General features: G+C 39.3%; 1 protein-coding gene across 1 annotated transcript in view; it reads right to left on the reverse strand.

Annotated features, from left to right (window-relative positions):
• Positions 1-17,948, reverse strand: part of LOC141901118 (uncharacterized) — a 46,584-nt gene that overhangs the window by 5,074 nt on the left and 23,562 nt on the right. The window contains exons 10-13 of the mRNA XM_074788205.1: positions 13,986-14,074; positions 10,183-10,393; positions 9,487-9,711; positions 4,938-8,033 (exon numbers count right to left, since the gene is read on the reverse strand). Coding sequence (XP_074644306.1) covers positions 4,938-8,033; positions 9,487-9,711; positions 10,183-10,393; positions 13,986-14,074 — 3,621 coding nt within the window. The remainder of the gene's footprint in view (positions 1-4,937; positions 8,034-9,486; positions 9,712-10,182; positions 10,394-13,985; positions 14,075-17,948) is intronic.

The following is a 17,948-nucleotide window of genomic DNA, read 5'->3' on the forward strand; positions in this document are numbered from 1 at the left end:
GTAGTTAGGGTTAGAGCAGACGGATGCTGCGGTCACCTCTCCAGACGAGTGACGTTATAAATAGATTATAAATAGTGTGTATGGTGTATTATCAGGTGGTCGGAAGAATCAATAACTAATGCACACAACATTGATACAAATAGAAGATCAATAGATTCATTCTCAGATCAGCATTCTTTAACGAGCCATTAACTGCTGCTCAGAATTTATCATCATTCTCTTACGTAATCAAATAGAGCTTTGCACTTTGTGTGTGAAATCAGGGGGGGGTGGGGGGTTTAGGCTGGCACTTCGTAGATATATTGTGTGGAAGGCAGGGGGAGGGCAGAGAGAGGCACCCCTCCCTCAGGACGTATTTGTTTGAATTCCGATGAAGCACTCCACAAACCAATAGCTACAGTTGTAACAATTCTCTCTCGCGTTATTTCCATTCATCTCTTCGAGACGTCCTAGCGAAGACGCGTGTCGGTAACCATGGCGATGTTTTAGCGTTGCACCGGCAACAAAAGCGACGTTGTAACCGTGACAACAATACGCGTTTGATCGTGACGACGAGTGTAGATCGGTTAGCGACGAACAACGGGTGTCGATATGACAACGCATGGCAACAGCGATGGCGTTACTATGACTACGATGTATTGTTGCTATATAATCGATGTACGTATGATATAAATACAACTGATGAATTCAACACCGAAGCGGATTTAAAGAATTATACATGAGAAATAAAACGTGTAATATATGAGAGAATAAATTGATTGATGTTGGATTGATGTAAAATCTGTGGGTGGGTGAGTCTATTATCGGAGGAGGAGTCACCAGCATGACGTAAAAATGAACCTGCCCGTTGTGATACGATACAACCCCTACATATATATAATGGACTGACCTGAAACTGTCACGACTGAAATCTGTTGATGTTTGAAGATGTTGTTTTGGATGGACAGCTTTCAATTTGTAACTGAATCTTAGGATTGTGAATTTTTTGGTAAATTTCTAGGAATTGTCATGAAACTTTCGAGGGATTTTCTAGGATAAATTTCTAGGATTTAGAGGTGTACATTCCCTCATTTATGTTGTGGCATACTAGCTGCAAGTCATTTGGAGGACTTACGTTAGTCGAATGATCGACTATTGGGACTTTGATTTCAAATTCCGAAGAGCCTTTTTCAATGATGAGTTTTTACAGTAATTTTGAAGTGCAAGTATTCGAATAGATTCATTTATATCTAAAACTATCAGACAAACTACTTAATATTATATAGAGATAAATTTGTTAGAAGTCGTTAACAATCCATAATTCTAAAGTGCTGTCAAAATCAAAATTCAAAAAATGAAAAGGTCACAAAGATTTAGAGCAAAAACAGATCGGAAAACGTTTAAAGTTTCTGTCAGCAGTTTCAGGTCAGTGTTAGAGCCTGTCCAAAAACGAAATCACTTCATCACAGAAAACATACTCATAATAAACCTATTAATAATTAACTATAAATCATTGATTAATCACATTCTCACAAAAAATTATTGTCACAAATGATGAAGAAAACAATTAGTAATTTTCTCAATTTTCACTACATTTCGATAAAATTAGTAAACATAAAATGATAAATGAGTGAGGAGAGAGAGACAGTGAGGAGAACAGAGACGCCACCTATCGGTGAAGAGTAGAATAACAGAGGCAGTCGCCACCTACACGTGAAGGGCAGAACTACACAGAGGCAAGTACCACCTATCTGTGATGAGCAGAACTACATATAGTGCCACCGTTACTACACAGATGAGCAGAGACGCCACCTGTCTGTAACAGACAGAAATAGGGCAGACACAGGATATGCGTATGAAACTATAAAATACAATTCAGTGTATTACGACAAAACGCAAACTAATTCTGAAAGAATTTGACGAATGTTTCATTAGTGATTATCAATATCTAGTTGAATATCAGAGTATGATACCACATTGTGATTCAGGGTATGATACCGCATTGTAATTCATTGTGATTCAGGGTATGATACCTAATTGTAATTCACTGTGATTCAGCGTATGATACCGCATTGTAATTCACTGTGATTCAGCGTATGATACCGCATTGTAATTCACTGTGATTCAGGGTATGATACCGCATTGTAATTCACTGTGATTCAGGGTATGATACCGCATTGTAATTCACTGTGATTCAGGGTATGATACCGCATTGTAATTCACTGTGATTCAGGGTATGATACCGCATTGTAATTCACTGTGATTCAGTGTATGATACCGCATTGTAATTCACTGTGATTCAGCGTATGATACCGCATTGTAATTCACTGTGATTCAGGGTATGATACCGCATCGTAATTCACTGTGATTCAGGGTATGATACCGCATTGTAATTCACTGTGATTCAGGGTATGATACCGCATTGTAATTCACTGTGATTCAGGGTATGATACCGCATTGTAATTCACTGTGATTCAGGGTATGATACCGCATTGTAATTCACTGTGATTCAGGGTATGATACCGCATTGTAATTCACTGTGATTCAGGGTATGATACCGCATTGTAATTCACTGTGATTCAGGGTATGATACCGCATTGTAATTCACTGTGATTCAGGGTATGATACCGCATTGTAATTCACTGTGATTCAGGGTATGATACCGCATTGTAATTCACTGTGATTCAGCGTATGATACCGCATTGTAATTCACTGTGATTCAGGGTATGATACCGCATTGTAATTCACTGTGATTCAGCGTATGATACCGCATTGTAATTCACTGTGATTCAGGGTATGATACCGCATTGTAATTCACTGTGATTCAGGGTATGATACCGCATTGTAATTCACTGTGATTCAGGGTATGATACCGCATTGTAATTCACTGTGATTCAGCGTATGATACCGCATTGTAATTCACTGTGATTCAGAGTATGATACCGCATTGTAATTCACTGTGATTCAGCGTATGATACCGCATTGTAATTCACTGTGATTCAGGGTATGATACCGCATTGTAATTCACTGTGATTCAGGGTATGATACCGCATTGTAATTCACTTTCATTCAGGGTATGATTTATTACTAATGAAAACTGTTTATAACAGTTAACTAATTAAAATTAATCCTGCCGAACTTTGAAAGAAGCTTCTTGTGACAAACTTTAATTGTTGATGTCACCGAAAATGAGAATTTTTCATTTAGCAATAAATCATAATTTTGTGATTAGTCTAGTTTAAGATGACTACAGAATCTATGAAATCAGTTTGAGTGTGTGTTTTTCTAAGTTTCTAACAGATCTCTATCATCAGAGTGTAAAGAGGCAGATCCGGTGGATCAACTAAACTACTAGTCTACTAAAGGTTAACTCGTGGTGTAGAGTATGGAGGGGGAGGGGTTAGAATGATTGACATATACAATTAAATCAAATACTTTTAAAGTAATATTCCATGAATAATATAATATTCCGATGATTACTAAAATCAGGAATTAATTAATTCATATGATTGAACAATGAATGGATGAATGAATGAATGAATGAATCAAGGCAAATAGCTCTCAGAATTAAAATATTTGAAATGAATTTCTAAATAAGGATAAATTGCTATCAGAATCGAATCTGAATGAACGAATGAATGAGGCACTGATTTGTATTTATGAATAATATCATACAAACAAATATAAAAGAACCCAAGATTCAGTTCCACGGTTGACGGTTCATGGTTCACGGTTCACTATTCAAATCTAAACAATGGTTATGAACTAATTCTAACTCTGTATCTACAACAGTGGAACTGAATTTCGTTTAATCATCGTTACCAAAAATCAAACACCTTCATTCTGAATTCTCTCATTTTCTTGAAATAATACTTCCAAACTGCTTCAAGTTGTTCGTTTTTTGGAGTAACATAATTTTCAGAAGCATGACAAACTTTAAGCTTTGATAAAAGCATACCGGACGTTAAATCTGTTACACGTACGCGTAACAAATTCAACATTCGGGCCCACTCAGAACGAGGCTAGAAAATATCCGAAATCAGTTATATTCAAATTTCAAATTTTGGACGAAAATTTTTCAAAGAATATTTTTTGCCTTTTGCCACGAGAAACTTTTGTGAATTGATATAATTTCAAACTTCTGAGGTTGATTTCAATTATTTTCTAAAAACTCAATGAATTTCATATGCTACGTTTTTTCAATGAGGCAAAATATAATTAATACCAGACGTGAAATCTCGATAAAAAAATAAACGTTTGGACAGGCTCAGCTTAGCGTGTGATGAAAACATGAAATATGATATAGTAATAAATATACCCTCAACGTAAGAGCTAAATATAATATTTATAAATATATATATATTTCTGAAGAACAGAAAATAAGGCCTGCACTTAATTGAATCAAGCTGCGCTAATGATAATAATAATCTTAATAATTAATATAAATACAGAATTTTTGATACTTATCAAGTAACAAATACCAGTATTTTCATCGAGAAATTGGTTAATTATTTCAGGATCAATTTTGGCTATGCAGAATTTCACGTAATTCAAAGATACATATTTTTGATTTTCTTAACCCTGAGCTGAAGGCTCGTTCCACAGTTGTAAGCCGGATAATTTTCAGATTTGATAACCCCGGGCCAAACTCGAGTCAAATTTCAAGTCAGAACTGTAGAACTGTGGGTCCAGAACTGTACAACTGGGTCCTGAATGACACATTTAAAGCCAAACAGTGGTAACTGGCAGAACAACATCTTTCGAAGAATTTCATTCAATGTTACGAGATTTTCGAGTAATGAATTTTAACTGGTATTTATTGCTTTACCTACACGTCGGCCCATACCTAGAAAATGAAGCGCGAAGGGGGCACTAACTGAAAGGACAATAGAAGCAGCACAGAGCATGCGGCAACTCTTTAGATAAAGAGAGAGATATATTTGGATGAATCTTCTTACCACTGCTGGAGCATGCATTGTTACATCTGGGTTTGATGATTGTTGAACATGCATGAATTCAGTATTCCGACTCACAGATGTTGACTCTAGCGCCCTCTTTGTTCGAGGGAGTGGATCGGACGGACGACGTGGAATCATCTCCGGCGGACATTGCGATAAATCGAACATCGAAACGAACTGTTGATTGTTGTGGTAGTACGGTTGTACGAACGGCGGCGGCGGCGGCGGCGGCGTCGGTGACCGCTCTGTAGTGTTACTCTCATCGGCGTCGGTACTCGCTAACGATAACCGTCGTTCCGGACTCAACGAGGATCTCGTAGATGGCGTCGCGATCGGTTCCGTTTCGCTAAATTCCGATTCTTCGTCGTCGGCCGTCGTTGACTGATCGGACTGATCCGGAATGAATCCGACGACCGTGTTTTCATCGTCGGTATTTATCTCCGGTATACTGTTACTGGGATGGAGTAAGGTTTGTGGAAGTGCCGAGGTGGAAATATTCTCGTCTATTTTACTAGGCCGACCCCCGAGAAGTGCTTTAAGTGCCGCCTCCAACATAACCGGTTCGGTTCTACGTCTGTTAACGTAACGTTTCGAACCCGATACGTCTGTCGGTAATTGATTTATTACACGCGTATCTATAGCGATAGAATCAGAGCGTACCTTCTTACCGCCGATACTATCAGCGGTAGCTGCTACTGCTGCTGCTGCTGCGCTCTGATCGTCGTACGAGGCCTCGGTAGCTGCAGCGGTCGTCACTGGTACATGCAAGGTTGAAGCGATAGGATAAGAAGCAGTGGACACTGTATCACATGAAGCAGATACGTATTCAGCAGATGTTGCATTATTGTGCGTATCACCGCCCCCAACTGATGCAGTCTGCAGCTGCTGCTGGTGCATTAAAGCGCTATTATTATTTTGAAAAGCTTCGGTAGAATGTGGTGCCGTTAAAGCTATACCCTCGGGTATGGTCGATGGTATGGTGGCGCTACCGGGCCACATACCTGGTATTATAGATATAGAATGATGGCGCGTTGCTAGCAGCGTTGGTTGTAATGACTCGTCTGAACGGTCATCTTGATTCAATGATTGATTTATTAGATTCAAATGATTTTGACTGAAAGCCTCCGACAGGTGCGGTACCTGCGCTAGAACCGTATCTTGCGGAGTGCGCAATACGCGTGCTAGCTGTTCATGCAGGTGCATGGCAGGTGCTGAACCGCGACGGAGATTTTTCAACGACTGATTCGCGGTCAGTAGAGGGTTAAGCGGAGTGGTAGTGACGGTAGGTTGCTGCCCGGGAGCAGCTGCGATGATAGGGTGCTGCGCTGATTGCCCCGGGACGGCTGTGACAGTAGGATGCTGCCCGGTGTGCCCCGGGGTAGCTGTGACAGTAGGTAGGTGTCCCACGTGCCCCAGGACGGATGTGATTGCGGAGTGCGGCGTATTATTATTTGTGATATTTGTAGTGATTGTGCTATTTGCTGGTAGCTGGCCAGACGTACAGGAAGAGAAAGGAGGCGTGGTGTTTGAAGAAGAGAGAGGAACAGAAGAAGAAGTAGAAGGATATAATGAAAGGTTAGCCCTACTTACATCCTGAATCATGCTTGTAGAAGCAGTAGGTGTATCAGAGATAGGTTTAGACCCAGAGCCTGGAGGGGGTTCCTGGCCAGCCAGGGCAGATTGTGCAATTTCATCTTTAGTAGTCGTGACCTGGAATCGTCCTTGTCGTTTTTGATGAATCACTTCGCGTTGTTGTTGTTGATCGTGTTCGATTGTTGTATTATCGCCGTGGTGATCGTGATGTGATTTAGAAGCAGCCGTCTCGCCGTGGAATGAACTGGATCTCGTGATCTCTGACGTCTGACCGCCGGTCACTGATAAAGATGACGATGTATCGTTATGGTTAGACATCCCGAGCGGAGTTCTAGCGTGCCCGGCGGCTCCGGGATGCCCGGCGGGTTGCCCGTGAGAGGATGATTGGTTAGCTGTAGTTAGTGATGCTGAATCGTATCCTCCCGTAGCTGCAGCTGCTGCAGCTGCTGCTGCCGCTGCTGATGAACTCATATGGTGTGATTTAGTACGGTTAGGGTGCAGTCTTTCTATCAAAGCTTGTTCTAAGTTAGCTAAGTCTGGAGGACGCTCTATTTTCTTATGTTTAGCTTGCGAAGGCTGCTGCGGCATGTGCTGCTGCTGCGATGAGCCATGAGGTGCAGCCCCCTGTTGGTGTTGCTGTTGTTGACTGGTAGATGGCGCCGTTGTTGGAATGTTTTGTTGATGATGCTGGTCGGTATGTTCTTGTCGCCGTGGTGACGCCGGTGAGGCAGGCGGAGCTTGCTTAGCGACTGCAGCGGTTGCTATGTCGTACACCTCGGAATGGCTTGCCTTCAGTAAAGCTCCTTCATTGTCGAACTCCAGCTGCTGCTGCTGCTGCTGCTGCTGCTGTTGCTGCTGTTGTTGCTGCACTGAATGATGATCTGATTGATAGACTATATAGCCCCCTGGTGGTAGATGTACGTACTGACCCCCCGCCGGGTATTGATGCACGGTGTGATACGTTCCACCGTGATGAATCGACTGCTGTTGATTCTGATGATGATTCACTAGATTCGGCATCGAGTGCTCGTGGACTGCTCCGAAGTTCCTCTGTGTAGTGTTATCCGATATCGGTGTTTGGTAACCGGATGACGCGGTATTTGAACGACTCTCGCGGTTCTCGACGTTTCCCGATTTCTGAGCCGCGTTTAACTGATTGAGTTTGTGTTTCAGAACCTCTAAATCAGCGGGTTTAACTCCTCCGCTGTCGTCGCCGTGGATATTCGGACTCGAGATAGATCTCTGTGAAACGTGACGTATTACATCGTGTCTCGACTCTACTCCGGCTCCGGCTCCAGCAGGACTATCCAGCGGAACGGCTAAATCATCCGTTTTTGAGGATAACCACGCTTCACTAACGGGCGTGACGACGAATTTATTGTGAGCAGTCGTCATGGCGATGTCGGAAGCGTGACCGGATTCTTTGATGACCGGTGAACTCGGAACGCTCGTCTCGAATTCTCCGCTGATTTCTGACGCCGGTCCCACGTCAAAATTAATCCTCTACAAAAAAATAAAAATATTTTCGATGATTTTTGAGATAAAGAAACAGTTTCTTCGTAGTTTTTTGTTTTCCGAAATTTAAAGGAATGAAATGATTGGATGAAACGATGGATTCATGCGCTTCAGAGAAAACAATATAACATCGAGTTTAAGCAGGAAAAGGATGAAATAAGAGTAAAACATGATTTAGTACGAACTTGTAAATAATCGGCAGCGATCAAAACTATTTGGATCAGATCCGTGGTTCTAATGAGTTTAAATATGTTAATTTACATAAAAAGAATCTCTTAGAATGAGGAAGTCAGGTTTTGGGTTTGATACCCAAGTTTAAAGCTTGTGTCTCTTGACAAGACGCTTCAATATCAACCACAGGAACAAATGAGACTGATGTTACTTCTCCGTAGAGAGGAGATTGATGATATACACCACTTATATCCTACGTAGTAAATAATTACTATTTTGAAGTGAATCCACTTCTAGTTATTACATTCACAGATATTACAATTTCTAAAGCTGAAATCTTATTTCAGGAAGAAATGAATAAATTGCTATTTCTGTATCGAAGAAAATAAATAGATAGCAGTTGAATAGAGGTGAGTTTAGTTTTGAAGCAAGATAAAGCGTTTTAATGATGATTTTCTAGAAAAGTTGTTGTCAAGCGACAAAAAGAAATTTGATGATTATGCAATACCACAATACATTACAATAAATTACAATACCTGCAGCCCTATAAAACCCTAAACATAAAATATCAAACAACATTGATACAATATAAAATTATAATTTTCAACAATGATGACAGAAATGTTTTAGAATTCTTTATAAGTTCCACTGTTGTCATTCTTTACTTTTTGACTAATTCTAAACCCAAAAATTACAGAAAATCTTGACCCTATTGCTGAGTTACTGAGTAACCTTCAATTAAACAGATTACAGTCAGCCCTCAATTATCCACCATCCTCGAGTTTCCACCCAAATACTGAATCCCTGAGTACATTGATTTAATGTCAATTAAAATGATGTACAGTTATCCACAGGCCTACAACACATCAGAGGATCTCAACAGCCGTGGATAATCAACAATGAAATGAGTAGGAAAATACCTCAGACGATAAAAAGATTAAAACCCACTATCTACAGATTAAAAGAATTTAAAATCAAGAATTTATTTATTCGAACAATTTAAAATATATAATAAACAAACACGACGTTTCGATCTCATCCTAGAGATCATCGTCAGACGATGTTCTCCGGTTTGAGTTCGAAACTTTGCTTCATTTTGATTTTAATCACGATTAGAAATGTGTTTCTAGTTCACTAATGCTGTTGCTTAAATATCTGAACGCAACTGTGGAACCGTGTTTAAACCTACTGAATTTACAACGGGTAAAAATCACGATAAGCTCTGCAGGGGGGATGACTGAGTGACACTACAGAGAGGAATAGAACTAACCTTCACGGACTCAAAACCGGACTCATCGGATGATTTACGACACAGGCTAGGACTCTGAGTCGGTGGTGAGCGGTTGAGTTGTGTATTCGATGCTACTGATATTATATCAGGTAGTATATTCTGACCGATAATACTCTCAGGATCATCTCGTACTTTCTTTATCACGTCTTGTATCTGTTCTAAAAACAGATCCGAATGCTGTTCAGGAAGCAAATTCTCTTCAACCTGAAATTAGATAATTAAATTATCATTTATATTTCACGCTACAGTTACAGATCAGTGTGACAACTATTAAGTTTAGAAGAGTTATCAGTATATAGGGTGCTAAGTCTGGACATGTATCTAGGGTTCTAAGTTTAAAGATCTGAAGCAGTAGATGGTTCTAGGATCCTAGGATAAGCAGATATATAACAGTAGAGAATGTCACGGTTTACGAGGTATGGATTCTAAGTACATTAAGGGGAGAGATCTACGACTTGGTTGCAGTGAGATCTCAAGTATTAGATCAGTAAAGATGTTGCAAGGCGACGGGTCTCGAGGATTGTAAGGTTGATAGTGACAGAGAGGGTTTTAGGGTTGAAAGGATGGTTCAGATAATTGCAGGTGTAATGTTTATTCGTTTAAAACAGCAGGTTCCGGGTTCCACCTATAAAGGGTGAGGTTGAGAGGTGCGTGGGTTTATGAGAGAATATTTACCAGTTTGGAAGTGATTTCATGAGGTTGATCATCATCGAGGTCGAATTGAAACGTAACCGTTCGTTGTTTAGCCGTTTCTAATTGACACTCGACGACGACTTCGCCTGCTTTTTCATCGACGTTTAAAACGCACAAACGCGGCATCGTCGAAGTCTTCTTTCGTTTGACTTTCGCTTTTTTCTTACTCTTATCTCCACCGACTCCTTCATCGCTGTAACATACAACAATATTATACTGTGAATTCTATTCAGTAATCGATATTTCCCCAAAACCTGAAGGGGTCATTCATGTATTACGTACGCATTAGGGGACTCTGTAATGCTCAATGTATATGGAAAAAATGGCTGATTTTGCATACAGGGCGCGAGGGGGGTTGGAAAATCTCAAATTTTATGCGTACATAATAAATGAATGATCCCGAATCAAATTTATTCCAGCACTGATTCTCAGTTCAGTGACTCTTAGAGTTAAAACATTAGTAATGAACTAATCTTAATGAACTACTGCTGAACCGGGTCCTGAGATTCATAGAAATGATTCGATTTCATTCTTAAGTCGAGATCAGGGCAGCCACTTCTATAAGACTTATAGAAATGGTCGCCCTGATCTCGACTCAACACTTGTTTTCCATGATTTGATCTACTAAGAATTCATTCAATTAACGCAGTCAAATACGTAACACATAAATAGAAACAGATTCACGCGTGATCTAGCAATCTTGACTTATTTCCTTGACTTTTATCTGATTTTAGTTTATTCACATAATTCCCCGGTACTTTTCACTGACTTTTCTTTGAAAGAAAAGAATGTTCATTTTCCCCGATTTGCAGTAAAATGTAAATGTAACTCTTCAGATAGGGGATCAGAACAGAGTCATCGGGCACGAAACATTTCTCTTAATCTCTTATTTATTTGACTGGTAATTGTTAAAACTTTTGTTGCGATTAAATTTCGTTTGATTTGGTGTCCCTTACATACCCACCACACCTGCCGGGAACGAAACAGGGGGTTTGATTTCGAAATCGGAAATCGAAGTACAAAATGTAGTCGAGTTGTCGTCGGTCGAGGTTACATCATTTTTTAAATCGAAGTACATAATTGGAAATGTCGGTTCCGGTTCACGGAACAATCATCCATCCAGCCTGAACCGGCAAGCGACTGATGGGGGTCTATATTGTTTGCAGCCTAATTAATACATCGAAATGTTTCTCTTAACTCTATTTCAAGGTCTTTGATAAACTGAGCTCATGGACTCATTTCATAGATTAAAACTGATTGTTTTTTTCTGATATTTTTTGATTGCTGTTATAAAGTGAAATGATACAGTTTTATGTGATTCTATTAAGACGTTTATCACTGTCAGTCTGGAAATGATCATTGCCTATCATTAATAACCCATTGACTATAGTCTGAATAGGTCTAAAAATATCGACAGAAGGCCGGAGTGCAAACTCTATTATGGATTTAGTATCGATATCTATTAGTAGATGGCAGCACATGTTTGTCTGATTCAGATGTTTCAGACAGTACTCCGTGACTTAAAGCAGGATATTTCGCTAGATGTTTATCCCGGCTGCGACAAAATCCTTACTCGAAAAAACCCCGAATTCAGTCACGAAATGAAGCTCGAAATGTGATCTTTTTCTACGAAATGAAACGAAAAACAGAAACCGGCGAATTTAACGTATTCACGAATATTAAAACCGACGAAATTAAACGTACATGCACGCGATACACAGCTGAATGGAAATAGGAATGAGTCACTGAGAGTGAGTGAGACACAAACCTGACAAATCCATATTGACCCAAAAATATCAGCCCTTCCTACTGTATTGAACCCCTACAGTACACAGCTCATAATACAAACTGTAATTATTTATATCAATTTATGAAAATCTATTCATTGTATAGTTCAGTACAGTCAGTATACAGATAACAATCAGCATTAGGGTTTCTACATGTTCAATAGCTAATTTACAAATAATAACATCAGGGACGCGTGGAGCGCGGGTGTACTAGACAAGAGCTTTCCAGCTGAACACGAGAAATAAAATTATATCAAATACATAACAATCGAAATTCGATTTATATTATTATTTTAACCCTTTCATTTCCTATTTATATCATCGTGTTGAAATGTCATATGCCTCGTTGAAACGTAGGTTTATCTCGATTGGAATGAAGCCAATATTTAACAATAACGCACGTATTTTAATACATATACGCAGGTTCTAGGGCTGCAGTAAGTTATAGTATTCATATCAGTCTTATTAAATCACCGTCCAGTTCCAGGGTTCAATTTAACTCTGGACCCAGTTCCACAGTTGTGTGGGTTTAATGTGACTCGGGACCCAGTTCCACAGTAGTGTGGGTTTAATGTGACTCTGGACCCAGTTCAACAGTTGTGTGGGTTTAATGTGACTCTGGACTCAGTTCCACAGTAGTGTGGGTTTAATGTGACTCTGGACCCAGTTCCACAGTTGCGTGGGTTTAATGTGACTCTGGACTCAGTTCCACAGTTGTGTGGGTTTAATGCAACTCTGGACTCAGTTCCACAGTTGTGTGGGTTTTATGCAACTGTGGACTCAGTTCCACAGTTTTGTGGATTTGATTTCATTATGAATCCACTCAATAGCCAGTAGCTGTTTATATCAGGTGACCAGTTATTGTCCGGTCCCAGCCTTGGATCAGTCCACCTGTAACATACCTAGGGTGGTCAGCTACTAACCCTAGGGTTGTTCCATTTTAACCCTAGGGTTAGGGTTATTCAGCTATGTCACCTAGGATTAGTTCATTCTAATAGCCATATAGGGCAAGTCAGCCATTCAGACCATAGGGTCAGTCCATTTCAACGCTTAGGTTAGGTAGCTCTAATAAATCAATTCAATTCATTACATAAACTCTTGACCAATAGTGACAACATTTTACATATTCTATACATTACCCTTAACATGAAACATAAATTCTCAGAGATTTGACAGTTTTAATAATGGAGCGTTATATTGAATGACTCGGTGATTATTTCAGAAAGTACAATTGAACTCACAGAGAAGGTTGTTGTTCTCTGGAGGCTCGTGTGTGTAGTTCATGTGATTGGTCACGTTAACTTAACAATAATCATTAATCATAGTTTTAATGTCATAAACCCGTGATTTCATACATTGCTCTCATAAAACTGAATGTCATTAAACACTCAAGTCATATCATAATCACCGACTCAGTTCCTTGAGTCCACGGTCGTATGCACGATAGTAGATATAAACTATTCATTTCCTAGTTGAGATTAGGACAGTTTTCTAGAACACCGGCAACACCAGATGGCGCAACAAATCACTGGGTTACTCGTAGTGAAAATCAGTTCATTTTCAATGAAATTTGAACATTATCTTTAGGCATCCAAATCCGGAAATTATCAAACAAGTCATCGAATTGATCTAAGATTTCCTTTCTCTCTCAGTATATGGTATTGATTTCACTGAAAATTGATTTACTAATCAGAAAAATTGACTCGAAGTTTATTGAAATGTAGAAGAAATTGAAGCGCGGTAACCCGGTGCCACTAGCGACACCTGGTGGATTATCGCCGAATCCTCGCTTCCCACAGTAGCCTCGCCGGTATCCCATTGTAAACCTTCAGATTTTAGTAGATGTAAACTAACTACAGTGAAACAGGAGGGTCGGTTAATGTTCTATAGTGTTCTATGATTAACGGACCCTGGTAAATATGGATTTATCTACTAAGAAACCGCAATCTCCTGAAACAATACGATAGGCGGTAATGTTGTTGGTATAGTTGTACCTACCTATCTCTAGCGCTCATTACGCCCTCATCAATCGGGGCTGCACCTTGCTGTTGACCACTCGCGTTCCCTTCAGTCATTTGCTGGATTTGCTAAAAATGAAACCGATAAACATCGAATCAATTAACGACGGAAATAAGAATATTTTCATCGAGAAGAAAGCTTTCGCTTTAGATTTTCAGTTTAGAAATGAACTTGTATTTGTTTTGACTCAAAGTCATGCCTTAAGCATCAAATTCAATTCAATGCGAGATCAGTTCCATGCAGTATCGAACCCAGGTCAAATAATTGGTTCGTAATTTGACTGAGTGAAGAAAATACATCAATTTCAACTACAAAGTCAAATCTAACTCACAAACGCAGAACTGGAGCCAATACTTCAATGATTTTTCAAAAATCATTTAATCATTATTTACTCCTTCTTTAACATTTAAAAATACTGGACCCACAGTTTAACGGTTGTGAGTTAAGATTGAAATCGTGAGTTGATGAACTGATTTCAACTCTACAGTTAACTCAAACTCACAACTGCGGAACTGTATCCCGGGGCCCAGTTCCACAGTTCCTATATTTGCGAGTTAAGATTTAAATCGGAGTTAACTCTAACTGCGGAACTGGGTCCGGAAAATGTTTTTGTAAATCTTTCCCTGTTTCATTAAGAAAACAATGCAATCAGTCGTAAGTAAGTAAAGAGTAGCTTCAATCATTCAATTCTCCTACTAGTAGAAAATACATCGGATTAATTCAAGCACAGCGTTTTATTTACTAAAACATACGCAGAAAAAAATACATCAAGATTTGTTTAATAAGAGGTTGAAAAAACGAGCTGGATTTCAAATTAGAAGTTCAGTTATTTTCTAAGTTCACAAAGCGCGGGTCGTTCAGGAAATTATTCTTGATCTGGAAATGTCTGAAGATGAACAATACTGAATTGTGTTTAATCTAACTCGAGTTTATTTCAAAATTCACACACCTTATGGCGGTCAGGTGCCCAGTGAGACCTCATAATCTATCAATTCTTAATATTTGATTTACCAGTAACATATATAGGTTTTTTTATGTAAAGAAAAAAGAAAATATTTTCTGACCCGTGGTATGTTCAGAACTAACAATCTTCACGTTATAACTGGGGTTAAAAACAAAGTTATTTCTAATCAAACGTTCAGCTCTTTATTCTCAGAGAGCAGAGCAAATATTTTGACCTGATAAGTTGTGAACTGCAGATGTATTTTATAAACACCACGAGAAGGCAAGCAGAGAGAGAGAGAGAGAGAGAGAGAGAGAGAGAGAGAGAGAGAGAGGGGGAGGGAAGAGTTTGTCTCTTTCTCCTCTAACCCAGCATACTATTCACAGATTAACATTCTTGCAGTTCTCTGATGAGTGAGAGAGAGAATGCTGTAGCGTAGAGATAATCCTTCAGCTCTTATCCTACGTGTTAAAGATAATCTCTTATCATTTCCCGCCAACAATAGCCAATAAATTTTTAATATCAAAATTTCTTCAACAAGTGAATTTTAAGTTTCTGATTTTTTAATGAATCTATTTTCAACAGATAAACCAAACAGTAGACTCTCCTCTCCTCCTGACTGTAAACAGATATCGATAATACTGAAACCCAAATATCACAATTCAATTACAACTTGAATCATGCTCATTAATCTAATCAACCATTTACCTTGATATAGATAGATTAAATGCTCCAAAATTTTGTTGAAGATAAATGGAGTTAAGAGGCAGAGTCTGCTGTACCCAAGATATCTCAAACCCTTTTCTAATGTACTCTTCTATAAGAGGAATTGTCTATTTTCTCTCTCGATTTTCACGTTTGGCAGTTTCAACCAATTAATTCTCAGTGATGGCAAAAATCATCTACGGACAAGATTATTCCGTCTTAGCGACGAGCACAATCGAAAAGGGCCTTGAATATTCTTCAAACCGTTGGACCAACCGAAACTTTACCCAATACTGGTATAATAAATATCATACTGATTAAAATGAAATAGACCACCGATATACGGATTATAATACTTATAGAATATTTAAATTTTACTGCAGTATTTGTGATTAGAGATACTTCCACCGACTAATACTGGCAGACTATCATAGGAAAGTAGTGAAAAACCCTTACAATTCTTCTAAACAAGCCAATAGGTCGATAAGAGGTCGGCGAAATAATAAAATAATTAACCGATATTAGCTATAAACCGTGAGTAGGGAACGAGGGAACGAGGGAACGAGGGAACGAGGGAACCGGGACAATCACAGGTCATAAAACATTACATTCAATTATTCATTCGCAAAGATTTACATTCATAGAATTAGATTATTTTTATTAGTAAAATTAGGCCTAACAAACATAATCTACGTGAATTGATGCCAATTTTAAACATCCCCGTCCTCCCTACACCCCCCCTCCCTACACCCCCCCCCTCCCTACACCCCCCCATGAACTCATTTTAGACCATCACGTATTAATGCATAGCAGGTGCTATACAATCTGTACATTAAATCTCACTTGGTTTCTTGTTATTCCTGCTATCTTAATGATATTTTGGAAAAGTTCGAAGGGCTTTTCAACTGAATGATTATTCAACTATTTCTTTACAGTAAAGAATAGAATAGGGACAGCGAGAGTGAGGGGGCAGAGAGAGTGAGGGGGCAGAGAGAGTGAGGGGGCAGAGAGAGTGAGGGGGCAGAGAGAGTGAGGGGGCAGAGAGTGTATAGGAGACAAGCCTAAAGTAGAAGAAATTATGTTGTAAGTTGTACAATGAGACAATCAAATATCATTTTTATTCATCACTCACAAAACAGCAAAACAGGGCCACAAATATTTCAATCAACCAATCAAAACTCATTAAACTCAAAAACGCTCTCACTCAATTGCAAATATACAATTCGTGTTATTTTATAACAGACATGATTGTTGAGTTATATGAATATTAAATGAATGTTATTCTACGCAGTAGGAGAGACCCAATAATCAATACAATTCAAATACGATGTTTCATTTTTGTCCGTCGGACAGACAGACAGCGAGAGAGGGGCACGTCGGGATAAATAGATCATCTCTCATGAAACGGTTGAATTTAAATGAATAATTTATTAACGAGCGGACTGCGGCAGCAGCGGCAGCGGCAGAAGAGACATTTATCGGTTACAAAATACATACAGAATACACACGAGAACCACAACATCAAGAGTGGAAAATAGATAGAAAAAAATGACTTAATTCAGAGAAAATATGAAAATAACTTCACAACACCAGACACGACACGAGTCATACGACGAACAGACAGGACCTAATAGAGATAAAGGGGGTAAAACAGAACACAGCCAGACCTCGTCCATACAATACACCACTTCAAACTATACACTGCCGCCTGGCAGCCGTTTTGATTTTTCTATTTTTCTTTTTTAATTAGCTCATTAATATTCGTGTAATCGAAGCCCATGCATCCAAATTAATCAAAATCATCCAATCAAATCCGAAGTAAGCAAAATTATTATAATACCAATAAATATTAATAAATATTATTATCATTATTATTTTTATTAATGAAGTGCAAGGTCACGTGCGGCAAGGTCGCGCGGACCGAAACAGAAAGAAGTATTGATTGATATTTTTGCCGACCTGGTTCCGTGGAGGCGTAGCGATACCGGATAGTACCGGACTACCGATGGCTGATTTACGAATAAAAGACGGAGATCCCGGCACGCTAATAGGGGGCGACACCGGTATCGGCAGTACGTAATGGTGATGGGCGTGGAAATCCATTGGTACTGGCGTTTGCCAATAGGTGGCATCCGGTAACAAATGTCCATAAACGGGCGTCGGTCGGAGTACGGTGGCGGGTGACTGTGACTGCGGTGGTGTTGCTATGACGATATGGCTCGACGACGGGGTCGGTGGCCGTGACGACGCGGTTATACTACTAACAACAATCGGTACCTGTTGAGAAATAGCGG

Source organism: Tubulanus polymorphus, chromosome 3 (genome assembly GCF_964204645.1).
Source record: "Tubulanus polymorphus chromosome 3, tnTubPoly1.2, whole genome shotgun sequence".
NCBI lineage: Eukaryota > Metazoa > Nemertea > Palaeonemertea > Tubulaniformes > Tubulanidae > Tubulanus > Tubulanus polymorphus.